This window comes from Cherax quadricarinatus, chromosome 16 (assembly GCF_038502225.1).
Source record: "Cherax quadricarinatus isolate ZL_2023a chromosome 16, ASM3850222v1, whole genome shotgun sequence".
Lineage (NCBI taxonomy): Eukaryota > Metazoa > Arthropoda > Malacostraca > Decapoda > Parastacidae > Cherax > Cherax quadricarinatus.
Window position 1 is genome coordinate 35,162,910 of NC_091307.1, and position 24,678 is coordinate 35,187,587.

The 24,678-nt window shown below is 39.7% G+C and overlaps 1 protein-coding gene across 1 annotated transcript in view; it reads right to left on the reverse strand.

Annotated features, from left to right (window-relative positions):
• Nucleotides 1–24,019, reverse strand: part of LOC138852783 (uncharacterized) — a 63,906-nt gene extending 39,887 nt beyond the window's left edge. The window contains exons 1-2 of the mRNA XM_070085657.1: nucleotides 23,929–24,019; nucleotides 11,194–11,421 (exon numbers count right to left, since the gene is read on the reverse strand). Of these exons, the coding sequence (XP_069941758.1) occupies nucleotides 11,194–11,421; nucleotides 23,929–24,019 (319 nt within the window). The remainder of the gene's footprint in view (nucleotides 1–11,193; nucleotides 11,422–23,928) is intronic.
• Between the last annotated feature and the right edge of the window lie 659 nt (nucleotides 24,020–24,678).

Genomic DNA, 24,678 nt, shown 5'->3' on the forward strand with positions numbered 1-24,678 from the left:
ACCACTGTGAAACCACTTGGTGGAAGATGACCACTGTGCTCGTGTTAGAAGTAGCATGTACGGTGTACTTACTAGACATGTAGCGTTTGTAGCACTGTATCGTAGGGAACTAAAGCATCAAGAATTTAGCTAGCTTCCCGGGAGACTCGCTAAATGACTCGGGTTCGATCCCCGGCTAGTTGCCGTATCGTATCATACGATTTTTTAATTACTTACTAGAAATTCAATGTTAAGCCTAGCTGATAGACTTAAACTTATGGGGGCCAAAAAAAAAAACACGGACATTGGATCTAAATCATATCTGCGCCCTGACAAGCCTTTCCAGTAGGCGCTGGACGCGAGTGGCGTTTAACGGAACGCCCGGTCACTCTGGCTGAGAAGAGACCGCTCAAATGTATGATGGCCACCCACCAATGTGTGAATTTCAAAAGGCAGCAACTTATGATTCTACCAGTTTTGATTCCTTTTATTTTCACCTTTACCTTCCTTAGTTGTCCTGCTTCATCTGAAATGATACTATTTGACCTAGCGGCCAGTTTGCCCTCGATGCTTCACCCTTCTGATCAGCACAGTAACAGTGTTCCTGTAATGCAGCGACCACCTCTTTAACACCTCCATTAGTTTATTATTGTTCTTAAGAAGGGGAGGGGTGCCCTCCGCGCTGTGATAGTTAGCGTTCTCAGATGGCTTGCTCAACTCTGTAGGAAAGGTTTCGTCCTCCTTCCAAAACGCAGTTGCCTAGGAAAGAGAGATTCTAACTTTAATTTTTTTTGTACATAAGATAAGAACCTGTTATTTACTCATGTCTCGTCTTCAGTTAAAACAGTCTGTCACTCATCGGTACAGCATTCATTGTTTTGCTTGCAGTGTCTGCCAGAAGCATGTAACTGTCCTCTTCATTCACTCATAGAAACTGCCTTTCCACGGTTCTCACGGTGCTATGGACGTTCACATTCTACCTTCCCAAGGTAACTTCACACATTTTCATATTATAAAATGTTCTTGAAGATTCTGTTTGCAGTTCTGAAGTTCGTGCCATTTTCTAATATAATAGTCAAGGGCAAGAAAATCTGGCAGAACCGAATAATTTGAGAAATGTTTCTGCAGACATCTCTTTCATAAATTCAAGATAAACTGTACGTGTAAATACACAAGTGAATAAGCAACAATACATCTTTTGAGTCCTATCTCCCCATTCTCTGAAATGTCTTTTAATGCGATCGCACTTGTGTAATCTATACCCATGTCCATAATCTCATACGGTCTGTTACTCTGTAATCTTTTCTAGCACAGTGTAACGGGCCTGGGTACCTCAGTGTCCTACCATCATGCCTTCCGAATTTAATACTTTAACTTTTCACTAATTTCTTTACAGCTATATGATCTTGGGTTACCAAATAATATTTGCGTAGGTATAGTTATGCAGCGTTTCTACCACCTCTCCATTCATTACTCTCTGGTGCGCTATCGGAACTACTAATTTAGCTAGCCAATCCATACTCAACAGTATTGAGCGTCTGACACCATAACTGAGGTTAGTATATAGCAGAACATCTTATCAATCTTTCGTGATCTTGAAACAACTCTAGTGTGAGGATGTGAAGAGGGCTCTTGGGAGCAACTGGGATCTTTCAATATACATCTTTCACTGATACTGCTAGTTCTTGTAAACTTGTGGACCAGCAATGGTCAGTTTAATGCTATGTTCCATTTTGGTATACAGTTTATTGAGAAAGCATAAGGCGCAATCACTGGCCTTAATCAATGCCCTTAATGAGGAAAACCTGGCAGGAGCGAGTATGTCAATTAATAACTCTTCTACACCAATAAAATATTAAATTTCTGCCCAGGTCAATCATTCTCTGCTGTCAACAAGCATGGCCTTAGAACCAAAGCTCAGATTTGCTAATATTCATGTGTGTCCAACTAATGAATCACCTGGATTAGACTTATTGAGGACATATACAATCCGAAATTATAATTGGAGATATGTAATTCCTTAAACCCTATTTCTGATACAAAATAATTTAGGCTCGTTGCTTTTAACTCGTTACAGTGATAGCCATTAAATATAGGCAACTACCTCTCACTAAATATAAATGACTACCACATAAGTCTGACTAAATATAAATGGCTACCATGTAAGTGACTGTGATATTTCCGTTATTTAATAGTTTCTTAACATACTTACCCAACCTCACCGCTAGTAATAGTACATTTAAATCTAACTGTGATTATAGAGCACTCCTTTAGAGGTGCAACTTATGCTCCGCTGGCGACATGGTTTGCTACCTCACTCCAGATTAGTTTTTCTTTTTTAACACATCGGTCGCCTCCCATCGCATATGCGGTGACCCGGAAAAAAAGAAATGCTTTCATAAAGTTTTTCTTCTTTTTACATTTAGTAATTAATACATGAAAAGAGATTACTACCTCTTTGCTCCTGGCATTTTAGTCGCCTCTTACGAGCCGGAAGATTCTTTTCCTCTTGCCCATGGAAATCCAGACAAGTTACTGCTTTGTATTCTTTTAAGTGAGGCTTCTTGATACTTTGGATGGCTCTTGATCCAAGGCCTTGGAGATACGTTCCTCTTTTCTTGAATCGGAGGGACTACATTAGAATGAAATTACAGGTGAACATAGGAACAGCAAAGTGATGAGACTAATAAGAAAAAAGTCTGGGCACAGACATATTCGATATCAGATTGAAGGGAGTATGGAGAAAGTTAATGTATTTGCATACTGGGGAATGGACATGTAAAAGGTGTTTGTGAAAAACGAAACGAGCCATAAATGAGAAGAAAACCTGGGTAGAGTGTTGAAGCATTTATGCAAAGAAAGATGTTTATGGGCAACACCGGAAATGGGCCAGAATACATAGATAACAACACTTTTACATGAGTGTGAGGAACGACTTTGAGCGTTGCAACAATGAGGAGACTAAAGGCATGGAGATATATCATGTCTGAGGGCAATATGCAGTAGAATTATTATACTGAAAATTTGGAGGATAGAAATTAAATGACGGTGGGGGGTTATGAAAGGTATAATTCAAAAGGAAAAGGGTTAGGGAGGTGGTTTGTGCATTTAGTATAGGATGGAGAATAGACTGACCATGAAGATTTATAAATCAAGAGTAGAAGGAAGAATGAGTAGGGGTTCTCCCAGGAAAGGTTGGCAGGAGAGAGTAACGGAGGTTTTTGAGTGCTAGGAGTTTGTGTATCTAGCAAGGGCGTGTGAAAGTGTTAGATTAGAATGGGTGGAGAGGAGTGGGTTTCATGGTTTGACATGGTGTCAGGGTGTGTGCTCGGTAACATTTATGAAGGGCTCCAGGGAAACCATTTAGCCGGACTTGAGCGTTGGAGGTGAAGTACAATGTCTGCACTCTGAAGGAGGGGTGGAGACGTTGCGGTTCCATGGGTTGTCTGAATTGTGATTATCTATCCTCTTCTGGCAAGACAGCCATTTGATGAATGATAATGAATGTATTTAGATCACCCTACTGTACCTTGGTGGAAGACGGGCGGTGTAGTAAAAAATAATTAACTAATTTATTAGACACTGCTGAGGACGGCTGGTGTTGTGGCATTATCGCCCTTCAAGGTTCATGATGCCGATGTAGGTCACGCCATCCTAGGAATTAATTACCCCCCCCCCCTTTCTTGAGTTCGCCAGATCCAGTTGCATGATGGGTCTCTTCTAGAATATGTAACCAGATACAGGTATCTAGGTTTTGAGGTCCCACTACTTGGACCTGTTGTAACGAGACTTTGTCGCCAATACAAAGAAAGGCTGAGAGCACTTAGAGCTGTGGCTGGGTTTCACCCCAGGTATGGTGCTAATGTTAAAATTGTGAAAATGATGTGTATTGCTTATATTAGATCATTGGTTGATTATGCTGCGCCACTACTTGCTCTTGTGTCTGACTGGAAGCTTGATGGAGGGCTGGAAAAACTGCAGAACGAAGCAATGAGGATCATTTTAGGATGCCCTCGTACTGCCAAAATTTTAAATATGCAAAAAATAACTTGATATTCCAAGCATCAGATCGTGTTACTGAAAGAAATATCCTAATTGTGGTTAATATGCTCAGGCAAGCTCATTCAAACCCCTGCACAGAAGCCCTCCAAACTTTCCTCAGCACTGGTGAACACTCCCCCTTCCCCCTCAGATGGATCGAAAACAAACTGGAACCGACCTACGCATGAATCAGATACATGATCTATGTCAAGAAAGGCAACAGCGGCACTTCTCCGCTCCATGGAATATTACCCCATTCCAAACTACCATTCCTCCATTTCCCACCAAACTACTTCTTAAATCACAACCAAAGCTTCGCCTTGAAGCCAAACAGGATGCCTTAAACAGTATTGATAACTTAGTCACAAAGCACACTCTCTCACAAACTATTTACGTTGATGGTTCTGTTCACCAATCCACTGCTGCAGCTGGTAGTGCTGCTGTTGCCGTACAGAGTGGTTGCTCTCTTAAAGAAATTGGAGCACGCATCAATAATTGGGCCTCTACCCTTCAGACAGAACTGTTTACCATACTCCTTCCACTGAAGTGCATCCATGTATCTAAGATTGACACTTTAATTGTAACTGATTCTCTGTCATCCATAAATGCTCTCAACTCATTAAGTATAAACTGTGGCATGCTTGTGTCAGAAGCCAGACACAAGTATGGTAGGATTGTGGACAGTGGAGTCAGAGTGCACATGCTGTGGATTCCATCTCACATTGGTCTTCAGATGCATGATAGAACTGATAAATTGGCTAAGCTGTATGCTTTCAAAGAGGGGATAGATTACAATCTTGGCTTGTCAGGAATCAGTTTGAGAACAATAATACGAAAAGAACTTCAACTTAATTTTATTGACTTAAGACTCAGGGAGATTGACACAAGTCAGTCCATCTATCATCATTCCATCATGCAGGAGGAGCCACATGTCTATGGTGCATCTAACAATATAAGCAGACTCTTGGATGTCACTACCGCCCGGCTCCGGCTGGGTTACAAGTATCTTTGGTAGGTTAAATCACCACCACCAGATGTAGACCAAACGAAATGCAAACTTTGCCAGATGGACTATTGTCACACCCTGCGCCATTATGTATTGGAGAGCGATAAAATTAATGCATTCAGAGACAACTCACTTAGAATTGTTCAAGATATGTCTAAGTATTTTATCCACAGTGGTATATTACAGACCATTCTGGAAAAATACCCTGACTGTTCTCTGTAAATAAAGCATTACCACGTGTGTGTGATCCAACAATAATATTTGCACCAGTAACTCATTACAGTTGTGGCCGGGTGTGGAAGTGTGAATTGCTCATTACTCTATAATTTGATCATGATTGTAGCCATGTATAAACGTAAGTAAATTTACTTACATGATTCATTATCTTTGTAACTTGTGAGTTCATTACCTTTGTACCTTGTTCAGCTATCAAAACTTTGGAGCCCAGTCCCTGGACCTATTATGTACCTCTGTAATCTGTAAATACCTTTGTAACTTGTCATGACTGTAATCAGATCTACCTGGAGTTCATTACTTTTGTAACTTGCTCAGTGTTACGAACAAAGATTCTTTGGTCATATCTGTAGCCTACATAGCACTCAAAGAAATCCCTGTTGGGCAATGGCCAGACCTTATTGACAAGTTAGTGGCCAATGTGACTGCTCCTGGGGCAACAGATATGACTTTAGAAGCAATTGGATAAATATATGTCAGGATATTGAACCAGAGACTATAGCAGCTCAGAGCAACAACATCCTTTCTGCCATTGTCCATGGGATGAAACGTGATGAACCAAATGATCATGTTAGACCGGCAGCAACAACAGCTCTTCTCAACTCGTGATGAATGGTTTGAAAAGCCGACAAGTTGAAGATTGAGACACTTATGCAACATATGGGAATCTTTAATCAGGAAACGTTTCGCCACACAGTGGCTTTATCAATCCAATACAAAGTAGAAAGGCGTAAGGAGAGGGGGAGATTGAGGTAATCAGTCCCTCAGCCTGGAGTCGATGTGTTCAGTCCATCAATCTAAAGATTCCCATATGTTGCACAAGTGTCTCAATCTTCAACTTGTCGGTTTTTCAAACCATTCATCACAACTGTCAGACACTGCAACATCATGGGATCTTGTTACAAAGAATTCTTCAACACTTGTTCAACCTTTGGACGAAGACCTACTTCGACTAGTGGATGGTACCACTATGACCCCGCCTCCGCCTGCTTCACCTCACCTCACTATAGCATATAAGCCACATCTACGGTCCTATGCTGTACATTCTACAAGATTGATGGACTGAACACATCGACTCCAGGCTGAGAGACTGATTACCTCAATCTCCTCCTCTCCTTACGCCTTTCTACTTTGTATTGGACTGATGAAGCCACTGTGTGGCGAAACGTTTCCTGATTAAAGATTCCCATATGTTGCATAAGTGTCTCAATCTTCATCTTCTCAACTCCTTAGAATTTACAAGACAAAATTTTGAGAGATGCTGAACGACACTTCACAATGCAGGTTGTCTGAGAAGCAACACAATCAACGAATACCCAGATTAAAGTGGCAGCGCTGCAGTGTCTTGTGACAATAATGTCTCTCTATTATCAGTATATGGAACACTACATGGGTCCTGCATTATTTGTAATTACACTAGAAGCCATGAAGAGTGACATTGATGAGGTGGCACTTCACGGAATTGAGTTTTGGTTCAGTGTATGTGATCAAGTTGATCTTGCTATAGAAGCTTCTGAAGCTGCTGAACTTGGCCGTCCACCAGAGAGGACATCTGGGAGTAAGGAAAACAATGGCAAGGTTGTCAAAATACTTTTTTGGCCTAGAATGCGGGAAACCGTGGTGGAACATCTTCGCAGTTGCCGGGTCTGTCAGACCGTCGGCAAACCTGCTCATACCCCGCCTCCGGCTCCTCTCTGTCCTATCGCCTCAGATGGCGAGCCTTTTTCTCGTCTAATCATCGATTGCATAGGTCCACTCCCCAGGATTAAGGCAGGAAATCGATACCTATTCACTATAATGGATTCTGCCACCCGTTACCCCGAGGCCATCCCCATGAGGAAAATAAATGCTCGCTCACAATAGTCCGCGCTTTGATTAAGTTTTTCTGACAGGTAGGGCTGCCTCGTGAGATCCAATCTGATCAAGGATCAAACTTCACTTCAAAAATCTTCAAGGAGGCCATGTCACGCCTTGGTATGAGATCTATCCTCGCTACGAACTATAGGCCCCAGTCCCAAGGAGCGTTGAAACGGTGATGATGCATTCCTACTGTGAACAATTCAGTAAAGACTGGGACGAGGGCATTCCTTTCCTTCTCCTGGCCGTAAGGGAAAGCGAGTAGGAAAGTTTAAGGTATAGCCCTTATACTGTACGTGGACCTCTCGCAGTATTGAGAGATGTATGGACCGAAAGGCATATTCCGTCAGTTCAGGTATGCCCGGCTTTGATGCTGAAACACTTCACTTTCACTAGGAATTTAGGTGTAGAGAACTTAAAGAAAGCCCAGGCTAAAATGAAACTACGACAAGATGAACATGCGGCCCCTCACTCTTTCAACATCGGAGATAAAGTATTGGTTCAGAAATTCATGCCCGGACATGCATTGAAACCAAGATATGAGGGACCTTTGGAAGTAGTCAAAAAACTAAGTGAAGTGACTTACCTGGTTCGTACGCCAGGGAAAAAGTCGGACCATACATACCATGTTAACCAATTGAAGAGATATTATGGAGGGTTAGCCCCAACCGTTGCCATTCACCTAGAATCTCAGCAAGAAGCAGAGGATTTGGAGGATTGCTTCAAAGGAATAGAAGTCCGACTTAGAAGCACTCAAGTTCTACGATCCCTGGACGATTTTTTTTACAAGATCTGGCCAGCGACCGAGCCAAAGAAATGAAAAGTGTGATACTGAAGTACCCATCATTGTTTGATGATCCTCAAATCCATAAATACAAAGCACCTATACGAAAAACAGTACAGAATGGGTCACATAACCAGAGACAAAACAAAACGTTACTCGTCAATCCTAACCAGCCTGATAAGAAGGGCTAAAAAATTGTATTATGAGAACAGATTATCCAACTTAAAAGGATATATAAAAAAGACCTGGAAAACCCTATCAGAAATTCTAGGAACAAAAAAGATATCACGAAATAGCGCAATTGAACTAACAAAACCAGATGAACCACAACTCCCACCAACTGAAACAGCAAACAGACTCAATGATTTCTTCTCCACCATAGGAAAATACCTTGCCAATAAAATCCCAAGCTCAAATACCCCACCCAATGACTACCTCACTGGCAACTACCCGAACACACTGTTCCTAGCTCCGACCAACCCAACAGAAGTCTCCCTTATTATCAACACACTAAAAAACAAGACAGGAGATTTAAATACCTTACCAACCTTTATATACAAAAAAACGTCAAAAGTACTATCACCAATCATTGCAACACTCTTTAACAAATCCATCGAATCCTCTACCTTCCCCACAGTTCTCAAAATAGCGAAGGTCACCCCGATCCATAAAGGAGGAGACCAGACTTGAACAACTATAGACCAATATCCAACTTACACTCTCTCTCTAAAATCTTCGAAAAAATAATTCGTAAGCAAATCTATTCCTGCCTCATCTCCCACAACATACTCAACCCCTGTCAGTTTGGGTTCAGGCCTAATAAAAATACCAATGATGCTATTATACACATGCTAGAACAAATATACACTGCACTAGAGAAAAAAGAAGTCCCACTGGGGATCTTCATTGATTTACGTAAAGCTTTTGATACAGTTGACCATGATTTGCTCCACATAAAATTGTCGCACTATGGTATAAGAGGGCACTCCCTCAACTACCTAAAGTCATACCTCAGCAACAGAAGCCAATATGTGTACACAAATGGAGCAAACTCTTCCGCACAGCTGGTGCGGAAGAGTTTGTCCCTGTGTCCCACAGGGAAGTGTCCTTGGCCCTCTTCTCTCTCTCGTTCACATAAATGACCTTCTAAATGCATTGCAACTACTCAAACCCATCCTATTTGCAGATGACACTACATACGTCTTCTCTCACCCGAGCCCAGTCATGCTAGCCGATACTGTGAATACCGAATTAAAGAAAATATCTACCTGGATGATGACTAACAAACTTACTCTCAACATTCACAAAACCTACTTCATTCTGTTTGGTAACAGAGCTACAGATGTCCCTCTTATCATAATGATAAACGGATCACCTATCACAAAGCTCACAGAGGGAAAATTCTTAGGAATCCACCTTGACAATAGACTCAAATTTCAAACACATATACAACAAATTTCCAAGAAAATTTCCAAGACCGTAGGCATACTATCGAAGATACGGTACAATGTTCCACAGTCAGCCCTCCTGGCCCTATATCACTCACTTATTTACCCCTAACTCACCTATGGAATTTGTACATGGGGCTCAACAACAATTAACCATCTCAGACCATTAATTACCCAACAAAAGGCTGCAGTCAGAATGATAAATTCCCACTACAGGCAGCACACTCCACCAATACTCAGAACTCTAAACCTACTCACCATACAAAACATCCATACTTATTACTGCACCTACTACATACATAGAACACTTAACTCGGATATAAACCCTCCCCTCAAACGTCTCCTTACCAACCTCAACAGAACACATGACGATAACACAAGGCACATATCACTCTTTGATGTTCCTCGTGTGTCCATCTCACACTATGCAAAAACTCAATGCACATAAAAGGCCCAAAAATCTGGAATTCATTACCTGTGAATATAAAAGAAACACTGTCTGTTTATAAATTCAAGTCTCTTCTTAAAAAATCACTTACTCACCCTCAACTAAATAAATACTGAATAACTGTATCACAAATGTTTGCCCTGTGACCCAATCAAACTTTGTTATTTTTAATTACATTACCTCACAGAATACTCCATTCTACTGATTACACAGCAGCACAGTAAATGACCATATGACCTTTCTTTGAAATACTCATTTGTGCTTAATTGTTATTTGTTTACAATAATGTTTACCACTGAATATATTATTTCTTAGTTAATCTTAAGTTAATTTTAAGCCTGCCCATAATGCTCTGCATACAAGGGGCTTTGGCATGTTACACTTAACCACTGTATTTCTTTGTACTTCTATGTATCATGTTCAAATAAATAAATAAATAAATAAATAAATAAAAATACCTAAGCGCTGCACGTTGGGTACACACGACGTGGATGTCCAAGGAGCTGCGCCCATCAAACAGTCCCCTTATCGCTTAAGCCCTATTAAACACCAACTCTAAAGGAGGAAATCGACTTTTTGCTGACTCATGGACTGATTGAACGGAGCAAAAGCCCGTGGGCCTCTCTTTGTGTGTTAGTCCCAAAGTCAGACAGTACCTATCGTATATGTACGGAATATAAAATGGTGGTTTTTAGCTGGATATTTCCCTAGACCCTTCCTGGTCCAGAAGAAGGTAGGAACTAAGGCAAGACTTTACCAGCCAACTTTGACGCGGTCGGAGCAGGGGTTGAGCAGCTCAAAACGCCTACTGGTGCTTAGCCCGGTAGCACCAACAGTTAGACTAATTAAACAACCTACCTATGTACAAAGCTAAGTAATATACGGCCAGATAATATTATAAAATCGAGTAAATCCATTTTAACTACTAATGAAATTACTCCTGAATATAATATTAAGTGAAAAAGCCAAAATGACATGTAAAAATATGTCGTTGCCAAAATAAATGGCCCAGTTCCTGGACCCGTTATGTACCTCTGTAATCTTTTGACTACCGCCCACAAGATGGGTCAGGGGTGCATAATAAACATATTAAACTAAACTTCTTGGATCTTAAGTGAATATCGTCCATTCCTCGGGAGCCGGATGATCCCTACGTATTTAGTGTTTTACTTTGGTTATAATAATTTAACAAACAGCCAACAAAATGTTCATTATAAAATATTTCAGTGTCCAAATAGCCGGGTGTGTTCCGCTGATAGAGATTCATTGCTGGCTAGAGAATACCTTTGAAAAGAATTTATAATAGAAATGAATTTATAATTTGTATAGAGGTGAAGCCTTATCAGGTTCATAGCAAAGATATTTGTATGGTTTGACCTTCAGTGATGGGACTTACCAGGTTCATAATAGAAAGATGTGTAAGAGTTGATCATCAGGTTAGTGTAGCCGGACAGTATCTGGCATGTGAAGTTTCTGGTGGGTTTAGCGACGCCTGGGAAGAAGACGTTGAAGGCGCGACATTGTGGCCGGTTCATCATACACACTGAGGCGCACTGCGACAGTGACGCTGACTGTACAGTACACAGAACAGTGCCAGGAACATGCAAGAGAGGAAACGTTGTAACTTATATACCATAATGCAAACAGTATCACCTATATACAATACTAGGAACATTGTTACCTATATGTAATGTTGAGAAGAATGGTGAAAACCAGGTGTATGTATTTTTTTTAACAAACCTGCCGTCTCCCACCGAGGTTGGGTAACCCAAAAAAAAGATAAAAAACACTTTCACGATCACTCAGTCCATCACTGTTTTGCAAGAGGGAGGCAGATACCACAGCTCAAAACTGCAAGTATCCCCACCCCTCCTTCAGAGTGCTTACACTGTATCTCACCTCCAGGACTCAAGTCCGGCTAGCTGGTTTCCCCAAATCCCTTCATAAATGTTACTTTGCTCACACTTCAACAGCACGTCAAGTTATAAAAACCACATGCATTCATTCACTCCTATCTAACAAGCTCACACACACTTGCTGGATGTTTAAGACCCTCAGACATAAAAACCACCTTTATCCAGTCCATCTAACCTTTCATGGGAGGACTCTTATCCGCCTTCTTTCCACTACAGATTTATACGCCCTCCATCTAAATCATCCAATTTTGTTCTATCCTATGTAAACATCTGAACCACATCAACACCCCTCTTCAGCTCTCTGAATAATACTTTTAGTAATCTCGAACCGCCTTCTTATCTCCAAGTTACGAATTCTCTGCCATTAGACACGATATCTCCATTAACTCCAACCTCCTCCTTGCTGTGACATTCTCCACCCATGCTTCACACCCATATAAGAGTGTTAGTACCACTATACTCTCATATATTTCCCTTTCCCTTTCTGTCTCCCTCGTCAGAACTATGGCTCACTTCCTCTTTCTTACACCCATCTGCTGACAAGTCGACTCCCTAATATCTGAAAACATTCACTTCCTCCATACTCCCTCCTTCCAATCTGATATTCAATCTTTCATATATATATATATATATATATATATATATATATATATATATATATATATATATATATATATATATATATATATATATATATATATATATATATATATATATATATATATATGTCGTGCCGAACATGTAAAACTGGTCAATTAGCAAGAACTCATTTAAAATTAAGTCCTTTCTAAAATTTTCTCTTATACGTTTAAAGATATATTTTTTTCATTAATGTTAATGTAAAAATTTTTAATTTTGCTCCAAAAGAATCTTAGAAAACTTACCTAACCTTATTATAACAAGAACAATTTATTTTACCCTAACCCAGCTAAATATATTTTAGATTTGTTTACAATAATTTAATACTAAACAAACACAGTGAAATATATTTTTTTCGTTAGGTTCAGAATGATTTTGGCGAAATTATTGCATACACAAATTTTCGCTTGTCCTATATGGCAAGATGAGCGTTGCTATTTAAGCCAAGATGGCAAGTTCTGCCTATTCGGCACGACATATATATATATACAAAGAGTTGTAGACAGCAACCGCTCAGGGAGGTATTACCGTCCTGCCAAGTGAGTGTAAGACGGAAGCAAGGTTTCAGGTACATCTTGCTACTTCTGCTTCCACTTAGGTCACACTACACATGCATGTACAAGCATATATATGCACACCCCTCTGGGTTTTCTTTTATTTTCTTGCTAGTTCTTGTTCTTGTTTATTTCCTCCTATCTCCATGGGGAAGTGGAAAAGAATTCTTCCTCCGTGAGCCATGCGTGTCGTAAGAGGCGACTAAAATACCGGGAGCAAGGGGCTAGTAACCTCTTGTCCTGTATAAATTACTAAATTTAAATAGAGAAAGTTTCGTTTTTCTTTTTAGGTCACTTTGCCTCGGTGAGATACGGCCGGGTGACCTAAAAAGAAAAACGAAACTTTCTCTTTTAAATTTAGTAATTTATACAGGAAAAGGGGTTACTAGACCCTTGCTCCCGGCATTTTAGTCGCCTCTTACGACACGCATGGCTCAGAGAGGAAGAATTCTGTTCCACTTCCCCATGGTGATAAGAGGAAATAAACAAGAACAAGAACTAGTAAGAAATATATAAGAAAACTCAGAGGGGTGTGTATATATATGCTTATACATGTATGTGTAGTGTGACCTAAGTGTAAGTAGAAGTAGCAAGATTTACCTGAAATCTTGCATGTTTATGAGAGAAAAAATATACCAGCAATTCTACCATCATGTAAAACAATTACAGGTTTACGTTTTACACTCACTTGGTAGGACGGTAGTACCCCCCTGGGTGGTTGCTGTCTACCAACCTACTACCTAGGCTATATACAGCTATATATATATATATATATATATATATATATATATTATATATATATATATATATATATATATATTAGGTAGTAGGTTGGTAGACAGCAACCACCCAGGGAAGTACTACCGTCCTGCCAGATGACTGTGAAACAAAAACCTGTAACTGTTTTGCATGATGGTAGGATTGCTGGTTTCTTTTTCTGTCTCATAAACACGCTAAGATAACAGGGATATCTTGCTACTCCTACTTACACTTTGGTCACACTTCACAGACACGCACATGCATATATATATATATATACATACATCTAGGTTTTTCTCCTTTTTCTAAATAGCTCTTGTTCTTTTTTATTTCTTCTATTGTCCATGGGGAAGTGGAAAAGAATCTTTCCTCCGTAAGCCATGCGTGTCGTATGAGGCGACTAAAATGCCGGGAGCAATGGGCTAGTAACCCCTTCTCCTGTATACAATTACTAAAAAAGAGAAGAAGAAAAACTTTATAAAACTGGGTTGCTTAAATGTGCGTGGATGTAGTGCGGATGACAAGAAACAGATGATTGCTGATGTTATGAATGAAAAGAAGTTGGATGTCCTGGCCCTAAGCGAAACAAAGCTGAAGGGGGTAGGAGAGTTTCAGTGGGGGGAAATAAATGGGATTAAATCTGGAGTATCTGAGAGAGTTAGAGCAAAGGAAGGGGTAGCAGTAATGTTAAATGATCAGTTATGGAAGGAGAAAAGAGAATATGAATGTGTAAATTCAAGAATTATGTGGATTAAAGTAAAGGTTGGATGCGAGAAGTGGGTCATAATAAGCGTGTATGCACCTGGAGAAGAGAGGAATGCAGAGGAGAGAGAGAGATTTTGGGAGATGTTAAGTGAATGTATAGGAGCCTTTGAACCAAGTGAGAGAGTAATTGTGGTAGGGGACTTGAATGCTAAAGTAGGAGAAACTTTCAGAGAGGGTGTGGTAGGTAAGTTTGGGGTGCCAGGTGTAAATGATAATGGGAGCCCTTTGATTGAACTTTGTATAGAAAGGGGTTTAGTTATAGGTAATACATATTTTAAGAAAAAGAGGATAAATAAGTATACACGATATGATGTAGGGCGAAATGACAGTAGTTTGTTGGATTATGTATTGGTAGATAAAAGACTGTTGAGTAGACTTCAGGATGTACATGTTTATAGAGGGGCCACAGATATATCAGATCACTTTCTAGTTGTAGCTACACTGAGAGTAAAAGGTAGATGGGATACAAGGAGAATAGAAGCATCAGGGAAGAGAGAGGTGAAGGTTTATAAACTAAAAGAGGAGGCAGTTAGGGTAAGATATAAACAGCTATTGGAGGATAGATGGGCTAATGAGAGCATAGGCAATGGGGTCGAAGAGGTATGGGGTAGGTTTAAAAATGTAGTGTTAGAGTGTTCAGCAGAAGTTTGTGGTTACAGGAAAGTGGGTGCAGGAGGGAAGAGGAGCGATTGGTGGAATGATGATGTAAAGAGAGTAGTAAGGGAGAAAAAGTTAGCATATGAGAAGTTTTTACAAAGTAGAAGTGATGCAAGGAGGGAAGAGTATATGGAGAAAAAGAGAGAAGTTAAGAGAGTGGTGAAGCAATGTAAAAAGAGAGCAAATGAGAGAGTGGGTGAGATGTTATCAACAAATTTTGTTGAAAATAAGAAAAAGTTTTGGAGTGAGATTAACAAGTTAAGAAAGCCTAGAGAACAAATGGATTTGTCAGTTAAAAATAGGAGAGGAGAGTTATTAAATGGAGATTTAGAGGTATTGGGAAGATGGAAGGAATATTTTGAGGAATTGTTAAATGTTGATGAAGATAGGGAAGCTGTGATTTCGTGTATAGGGCAAGGAGGAATAACATCTTGTAGGAGTGAGGAAGAGCCAGTTGTGAGTGTGGGGGAAGTTCGTGAGGCAGTAGGTAAAATGAAAGGGGGTAAGGCAGCCGGGATTGATGGGATAAAGATAGAAATGTTAAAAGCAGGTGGGGATATAGTTTTGGAGTGGTTGGTGCAATTATTTAATAAATGTATGGAAGAGGGTAAGGTACCTAGGGATTGGCAGAGAGCATGCATAGTTCCTTTGTATAAAGGCAAAGGGGATAAAAGAGAGTGCAAAAATTATAGGGGGATAAGTCTGTTGAGTGTACCTGGTAAAGTGTATGGTAGAGTTATAATTGAAAGAATTAAGAGTAAGACGGAGAATAGGATAGCAGATGAACAAGGAGGCTTTAGGAAAGGTAGGGGGTGTGTGGACCAGGTGTTTACAGTGAAACATATAAGTGAACAGTATTTAGATAAGGCTAAAGAGGTCTTTGTGGCATTTATGGATTTGGAAAAGGCGTATGACAGGGTGGATAGGGGGGCAATGTGGCAGATGTTGCAAGTGTATGGTGTAGGAGGTAGGTTACTGAAAGCAGTGAAGAGTTTTTACGAGGATAGTGAGGCTCAAGTTAGAGTATGTAGGGAAGAGGGAAATTTTTTCCCAGTAAAAGTAGGCCTTAGACAAGGATGTGTGATGTCACCGTGGTTGTTTAATATATTTATAGATGGGGTTGTAAGAGAAGTAAATGCGAGGGTCTTGGCAAGAGGCGTGGAGTTAAAAGATAAAGAATCACACACAAAGTGGGAATTGTCACAGCTGCTCTTTGCTGATGACACTGTGCTCTTGGGAGATTCTGAAGAGAAGTTGCAGAGATTGGTGGATGAATTTGGTAGGGTGTGCAAAAGAAGAAAATTAAAGGTGAATACAGGAAAGAGTAAGGTTATGAGGATAACAAAAAGATTAGGTGATGAAAGATTGAATATCAGATTGGAGGGAGAGAGTATGGAGGAGGTGAACGTATTCAGATATTTGGGAGTGGACGTGTCAGCGGATGGGTCTATGAAAGATGAGGTGAATCATAGAATTGATGAGGGAAAAAGAGTGAGTGGTGCACTTAGGAGTCTGTGGAGACAAAGAACTTTGTCCTTGGAGGCAAAGAGGGGAATGTATGAGAGTATAGTTTTACCAACGCTCTTATATGGGTGTGAAGCGTGGGTGATGAATGTTGCAGCGAGGAGAAGGCTGGAGGCAGTGGAGATGTCATGTCTGAGGGCAATGTGTGGTGTGAATATAATGCAGAGAATTCGTAGTTTGGAAGTTAGGAGGAGGTGCGGGATTACCAAAACTGTTGTCCAGAGGGCTGAGGAAGGGTTGTTGAGGTGGTTCGGACATGTAGAGAGAATGGAGCGAAACAGAATGACTTCAAGAGTGTATCAGTCTGTAGTGGAAGGAAGGCGGGGTAGGGGTCGGCCTAGGAAGGGTTGGAGGGAGGGGGTAAAGGAGGTTTTGTGTGCGAGGGGCTTGGACTTCCAGCAGGCATGCGTGAGCGTGTTTGATAGGAGTGAATGGAGACAAATGGTTTTTAATACTTGACGTGCTGTTGGAGTGTCAGCAAAGTAACATTTATGAAGGGATTCAGGGAAACCGGCAGGCCGGACTTGAGTCCTGGAGATGGGAAGTACAGTGCCTGCACTCTGAAGGAGGGGTGTTAATGTTGCAGTTTAAAAACTGTAGTGTAAAGCACCCTTCTGGCAAGACAGTGATGGAGTGAATGATGGTGAAAGTTTTTCTTTTTCGGGCCACCCTGCCTTGGTGGGAATCGGCCGGTGTGATAATAAAAAAAAAATAATATATATATATATATATATATATATATATATATATATATATATATATATATATATATATATATATATATATATATACATACACTACCGACATTCTAATAAGGAGACATTTCGGTCCTAGAACCTTGATCACTCCTACTAGCATGGAGTAGAAGACAGGTATATATAAGCAGAGACGCAAGTGATTAAAGGAACGGTAGTGAAGTTAGTTGAGGAGTTGTGGAAAGCTTATTACTATTATTATTATTATTATTATTATTATTATTATTATTATTATTATTATTATTATTATTATTATTATTCACATTATATTTCTTGGAATATTTATCTTGTGCACAAAATTTAATTGTAATCAAATATAAAAGGTTGTTATTCTGTCCAGGAATGATAATAGTAATATATTATGATATTAGAGTTATTAAGATTCTGCACACTTTGGTACGGTGTGTACATGACACTCACCAGCATTTTATTTAGAGCCGAGAAGCAGGTGTGACCTCCTTACCTGTATCACGACAGTGAGTCAAAACCTATTTCGGCTCATGCTATTTACCTGCATGTTTTTTTTAGTGTGCATGAACAACGTCTCTGCTGTTTCGCTCATTCAGTAGCTTAAAGTCTTCTGGAAGATGCCTGGAGTAAAGGGTACGTACCTGGCTTTCTCTAGAATCAGAGTTAGTACCTTACTAGACTTGGACGTGGTGCTGTTATGCCCAGCTGCTTCTCTTCAGTCTCCGTGTTCTATCTTTGGCTTTACAATTCTTGTGCGTATTATGCAGGATTCTGCATTGTTACAATAATGTTTATAAAAACTTATGATGTGGTGAAAAATGCTCCATAAATAGTGTCAGTGGACGGGGTTTGTTCTGAAATCGAACGTGTATTGGACAGGTGACTGGGATGAGAGAGATGAGTGGGGAATGTGGGACAAAGTCAATCAGTGTTGTGGTAGAAGTTATGGGGATGTGATGGAGTTAGGCTGAGTAATGTAAGTTTGTAGTGTTTTGTGTAAGGTTCAGGCCATAATTTTATGCTTATGTGGGCCCAGGGAGGCGTTTTCTTGTCTGTGTGATTAGTGGAGAGTAATGGTGTTGTATATTTAAGGTTAATAATAATATATTTTCATATACATTAGATTATATGTCCTTCCTAGTAATTAACTTAAGGTGAATTTATCTATCCTTCTTGATAAGAATATTGACCATCTAGTTAAAGCTTTTTGTGAAGAAACAAGCTTGGCTCCTAGTTGGTGTATTTTGTTCAATATTTTAAATGCCCCTAGACAAGGCTTTTACCACTAGGCGTCAGCATTTATTTACTTAACATTCTAAATGCGTAACATGGAGACCAAGTCCGGGAGAATTATCAGATTTAGAATGATAATTCACATTTAAAACCTGGAGAGTCAGCATTTAAAGGAAAGATTACAGGAAGGATTTTCTATTAAATATTATAACAGTAAATAATAATTTACCTTTTTCAAGTGCAATTAATAAACAATTATTTTTCTGCCAGGCTTTATATGTGCATATTTAATGATTTTTTGGGGAGTTATTTAATAAAAGTAATTCTTTGTTAATATAATAATAATTCAGTGTAACAATGATATGTGTTTTGTTTGTGTTATATTATTGAAGGAGATGTGTTAATGTTACACTTTTATAAGTGTAGTGTAAGTGCGCCTCGAGCAAGGCAGTGATGGAGTGAATGATGAAAGTTTTTCTTTTTCCGGCCACCCTGCCTTGGTGGGAATAATAATAATAATAATAATAATAAAATATTTTACATGAATAATATCTGAAAGTGTTTTTATGCTATTAATTTCCAAGATGTGTGTAAGTAGTGGATATTCTAGAGGTGACGGATCTTGGAGGAGATCCCTGGATCAAACCCAACCATTAATAATGAAAATAATGAAGAAGAAATTAAGTTTGAAATTAACCCTAATTAAGGAAGAAAAAGATGTGAGAAGGACTGAACGTAAAAAGATCCAGGAGGAAAAAGAGTTGGAAATTCTTTGGGCAAAAGAGAGAGAGAGTTTATTTCTCAACAGCGAACAGATAATAGGTTACACATATTTAATAAGGATGAAGCTATAAAGTTTGTTCCTATATTTTTGGAGAAAGATCCAGATAAGTTTTTACATTATTTGAGAAAACAGCAAAACCACAACTGTGGCCAGACAGTGAATGGGCAACATTGGCACAAACTCAGTTAATTGGTCAAGTGTTACAAGCTGTTAGGTCTCTAGATGAGCATGAATTTTCTGATTATGAGAAGATGAAGGATGTTGTGTTGTTGGCTTATAAGATATTTCTAGAGACGTATAGGCAGAAGTTTAGAGCATTAAATTTTCAGGAAGGTCAACAAATGGTGCCGCTCCAAAGGTGTGGTAAGTGATTATGAGCGTGTAATTACCTTAATTTTATTAGCGGATCTTTTGAACAGTGTACCTCCTGACCTTAAGGCATATCTTGAGGAAAAAGATGTTAATGATTTTAACCATGCTTTAATGTTGGGTGAAAGGTTTTAGCCAACAAAAATTTGGAAGTAGTTATCACCCAGAACATGGCTGCTGCACAGGCCTCTCCAGTAAGTACCAAAGTAGATGAATGGTTCAGAAAACCGACAAGTTTATAAATTAGACACATGCAACACTTGGGTATCTTTAATAAGGAAACGTTTCGCCACACAGTGGCTTCATCAGTCCATACAAAGAAGAATGGTGAAGAACAGGAGGAGTTTGAGGTAATCAGTCGCTCAGCCTTGAGTAGATGTGGTTAGCCCATCAATCTTGGAAAGAATACATCACATCTGTGAAGAAGTAGTAGAGACTACTTGGCTAAAATGAAGTGGATGGCACCAATAAACCAGCCTGCCAGTCTGACCTTAATGAGATTGTGGGACCGTGAAGTGGTGCTACATACTCTGGAACTGTTAGGTAAGACACATATGCAACAGTTAGACAACTTTATTCCGAAACGTTTCGCCTACACAGTAGGCTTCTTCAGTCGAATACAGAAAGTAGGCATGAACAGTAGAGATGTGAAGACGATGTAATCAGTCCATCACCCTTGAAGTCGTAGAATTTGAGGTTGTCAGTCCCTCAGCCTGGAGCAGTTCAGTTCCATAGTCAGGAACTATGATAGTCAGGAACTATGATAGTTCCTGACTATGGAACTGAACTGCTCCAGGCTGAGGGACTGACAACCTCAAATTCTACGACTTCAAGGGTGATGGACTGATTACATCGTCTTCACATCTCTACTGTTCATGCCTACTTTCTGTATTCGACTGAAGAAGCCTACTGTGTAGGCGAAACGTTTCGGAATAAAGTTGTCTAACTGTTGCATATGTGTCTTACCTAACAACCTGTCGGTATTGTATACCATTTTGATGTTCCACTCTGGAACTGGCATTGGAGCCGATTCCTGAGAATGTTTGACAAGGTGCAGTGAATAGTACCTAGTGGTAGATAAGGTCTCTAATGAAAATAAAACCCAATCAGAAAAGGGTTCAACAGTTGGCTAAGACACAGCTGTTTTTTTTTTTTTTAATTTTGTGTGGCAGTGTAATCCCCATGTGGCGAAACGTTTCTTCAATAAAGATACCCAAGTGTTGCACATGTATCTAATTTATCAAGCTATACATGGTCTAGCTGGAGTGAGATGTTATATTGATGAACTTGGCAGCACATGTGAAACAGCTGAGAGAGCTTTCTAACAGGTTCACGATGTTCAGCTCACAGATAATTTGGTGAAGTGTTTTTAGACAAGACCAGGTGACATTTTTAGGGCATGTAATTGGCCAGGGAAGAGTAGCCCCAGTGAATGCCAAGGTGGAGGCAAGACAATTTCCATGTACCAAAGAGCCAAGAAGAAGTGATGCGTTTCGAAGGCACGGTAACATTTTCAGAAAATTCTGCTTAAATTTGTCAAAGGTGATTTCCCCACTCACAGGCCTTATTAGTCCCAAACGAAAATATGTGCGGGATATTAAATGTCAGAGGGCATTTGAAAATGTAAAAGCTCTGCTTGCTAGTGCTCCTGTACTGACTAGTCACAATTTTGCACTTCCATTTTCTCCGCAAGTAGAAACCAAAAATACTAATGTTAGTGCTATATTGTTACAAAAAGTAGCACGACAATATTTCGGCAAAACTGAAAAGTCACCAAATAATTTATGCTACCACAGAAAAGGAAGCTCTTGCTATTGTGTTGGTTGTGCAACATTGTCAGTATAATGATCAGTCATACATTTTCTTCACCTAACGAGAAACCATGGGCCTACCGGCCCATGCGAGGCAGGTCCAAGTCTCCTACCAGCGTTAGCCAATGACCCAACCTAGTCAGGTCAGGTCACATCCATGTAAGGAAGAAGCGCGGCATCAGACCTAGTAGCACAAGCTAGCCAGGTCTAACTCACACTCACCCACACCCACTCTTGTATTTATCTAACCTATTTTTAAAACTACACAACGTTTTAGCTTCTATAACGGTACTTGGGAGTTTGTTCCACCCATCCACAAATCTGTTACCAAACCAGTGCTTTCCTATATCCTTCCTGAATCTGAATTTTTCCAACTTAAAACCATTGCCGCGAGTCCTGTCTTGGCTAGATATTTTTAGCATGCTGTTTACATCCCCTTTATTTATTCCTGTTTTCCACTTATACAGCTCAATCATATCTTCCCTAATTCTACGCCTTTCGAGAGAGTGCAGATTCAGGTCCCTCAGTCTATCCTCATAGGGAAGATTTCTGATACATGGGATCAACTTTGTCATCCTCCTCTGTACGTTTTCCAGCGCATTTATATACATTCTGTAATACGGTGACCAGAACTGAGCAGCATAGTCTAAATGAGGCCTAACCAAGGATATATAGAGTTCAAGAACAACCTGAGAACTCCTATTATTTATGCTCCTTGATATGAAGCCAAGGATTCTGTTAGCTTTACTGCGAACACTTATGCAATGTTGTCTTGGTTTTAGATTACTGCTAACCAGAACTAAATCCTTTCCTCAAACAATAATATTAAGATCTGCATTATTTAGTTTATATGTGGCATGGTTATTTTCTTGGCCAATGTTTAGAAGTTTGCATTTGTCTATATTAAACTGCATCTGCCGCTTCTCTTACCGCTGCATCAGTCCGTTCAAATCTTCCTAGAGTGCTCTAGTGTCCTCGTCAGAATGAATTCGAAGGCCTATTTTGGTGTCATCGGTGATTCGTTTTGTGAAGAGAACAGAGAATGTGGTTGCTCATATATTGTCTTCACTGTAGTGTAAATAATGTAGTGTGTAGAACATTTGTCTGCTCTAGTTTTACAGTGGTTGCAGTGAGGGAGTAAATGGCATCTCTGACTACCGAAAGGATTAATGCTCAGTGTTACTACTACTACTACTACTACAACTACTACTACTACTACTACTACTACTACTACTACTACTGCTGCTGCTGCTGCTGCTGCTGCTGCTGCTGCTGCTGCTGTCGTCGTCGTGGGGGTTCGGAAGGAGATATGATGGATAAGGTAAACTCACTTGTTGGATCATAGCAATATGTATTGTCAGACTGTGGTAAGGAAGGGATGGGCCCAGCCTGCCGTGTTACTGCCTGGATGTCTAAGCACGGAGTGAGGACGAGGCAGCGCCTCTCACTCACTCATGCTGTATCCCATGATGTCATACAGTCACTCGGCCTAATAGGGATCTTCTATATAAAACACATGGATGGTACTATGATGCTCAGCTAATCTATACAACACATATAAGGGGATCAGCAACTATGCTGACAGCTCGGTCATGTTACGTATGTCGTCTCGACATACACTACTATGCTATAGGCTGAACAGGCAGGTGGTTCTGGGCTGATTCTATACAATAACAAATTCATATATAACTTAGAACTAATGGATGGTATCATAATGAGTTTTATGTAATGGGTGTTAACGTACTGAGTTTTAACGTAATGAGTTCCATTGTAATGCATTACGACTTATAAGAACAAATCATTGTACAATATGGATGGAATTGATCGATCGACCTGTATTCATGCACTCTACAGATTCTGAGGAAGAATAAATATATATATACAAGGTGAAATTAACAGCAAAGGCAATCTGGTGCACTCAGATCATTACTGTTAAATTCTCAGAATACGGAGGGAACGTGAACACGAAAAAATAAATTTTCTGAAAAAAAAAAACTGATCAGTTAATAACAAAGCACACAGTTGACAATTTCCTTTATCTCTGACATCTAATTATACAGGCTATGTACATTTATACCCAATTCTGCGAGGGTGAGGTTTACATATGCAGAATGGTTATCATCTCTGGGAGGATCGAATTCCTCTGCAATGGCTAACACATGCCTTGACTGAGGGAGATCTGAATGAGTATCTACAAAAGATACTTGTGGGTTTCTCATTACTTGTCGAGTAAGCAAAGAATAGCGACATTCAGGTTGATTAACTGACTTAGTATTTGAGGTAGAGGGCACAGAGTCAAGAGGATTGTCAGCATCTGTCACAATAGTCTGGGTAGCAACATCATCAACATCGCATACTAATTTCATATGATCTAAATGCTATTCTTTGTACTTACCAGTACTAATTTCTCTAACCTTATACTTATTGCCAGTGATATGTTCAACAACTCGATAAAGGCCAACAAACTTTTGATTGAGCTTGGGCATTGCGGATGTTTTGTTGAAATTTGTCAGCATTACTCTTGAACCTACTTTAACTTTTGATGGCTTAGCACGGCTATCAGTTACTCTAGTAAATTCTGCTGTTGATTTATGAAGTGTTTCACGGATTCTTCTAAAAACAATGAGCTATGCTGGTACGAGTTGCTATGAAATCATCAGGGTTGTAATTGGGTTTCGGAGTAGAATATAACAACTCATAGGGTAAACGCTTGTCTACACCATACAATGCATAATGTGGAGTATCACCTATGGAAGCATTGTAAGCAGAATTTATGGCACATTGAACATCTGGTATAACTTCATCCCAAGTTTCACTATTGGGGTTGATAGTGGCTCTCAAGACATCAAGTACTTTCTTATTGGTTCGTTTATCTAACCCATTGCTGGCAGGATGATGAGGAACAATGGTGGATTTAGAGATCTTGTACAAAGTACACAAATTTTCAAGAATCTCTTTACAGAATTCACCTTCATTATCTGTTACTAAGGACTTAGGGGTGGTATGCCTGCAGATAATGCGTTCTTTAAATGCTTTAGCTATTGTCTCAGCAGTCTTATCTGCAACAGGAACTAACTCACAATATCTGGTGAAATGGTCTACCATAACACACAGATGTTTGTTGCCTTGGAGGGAACATTTAAAA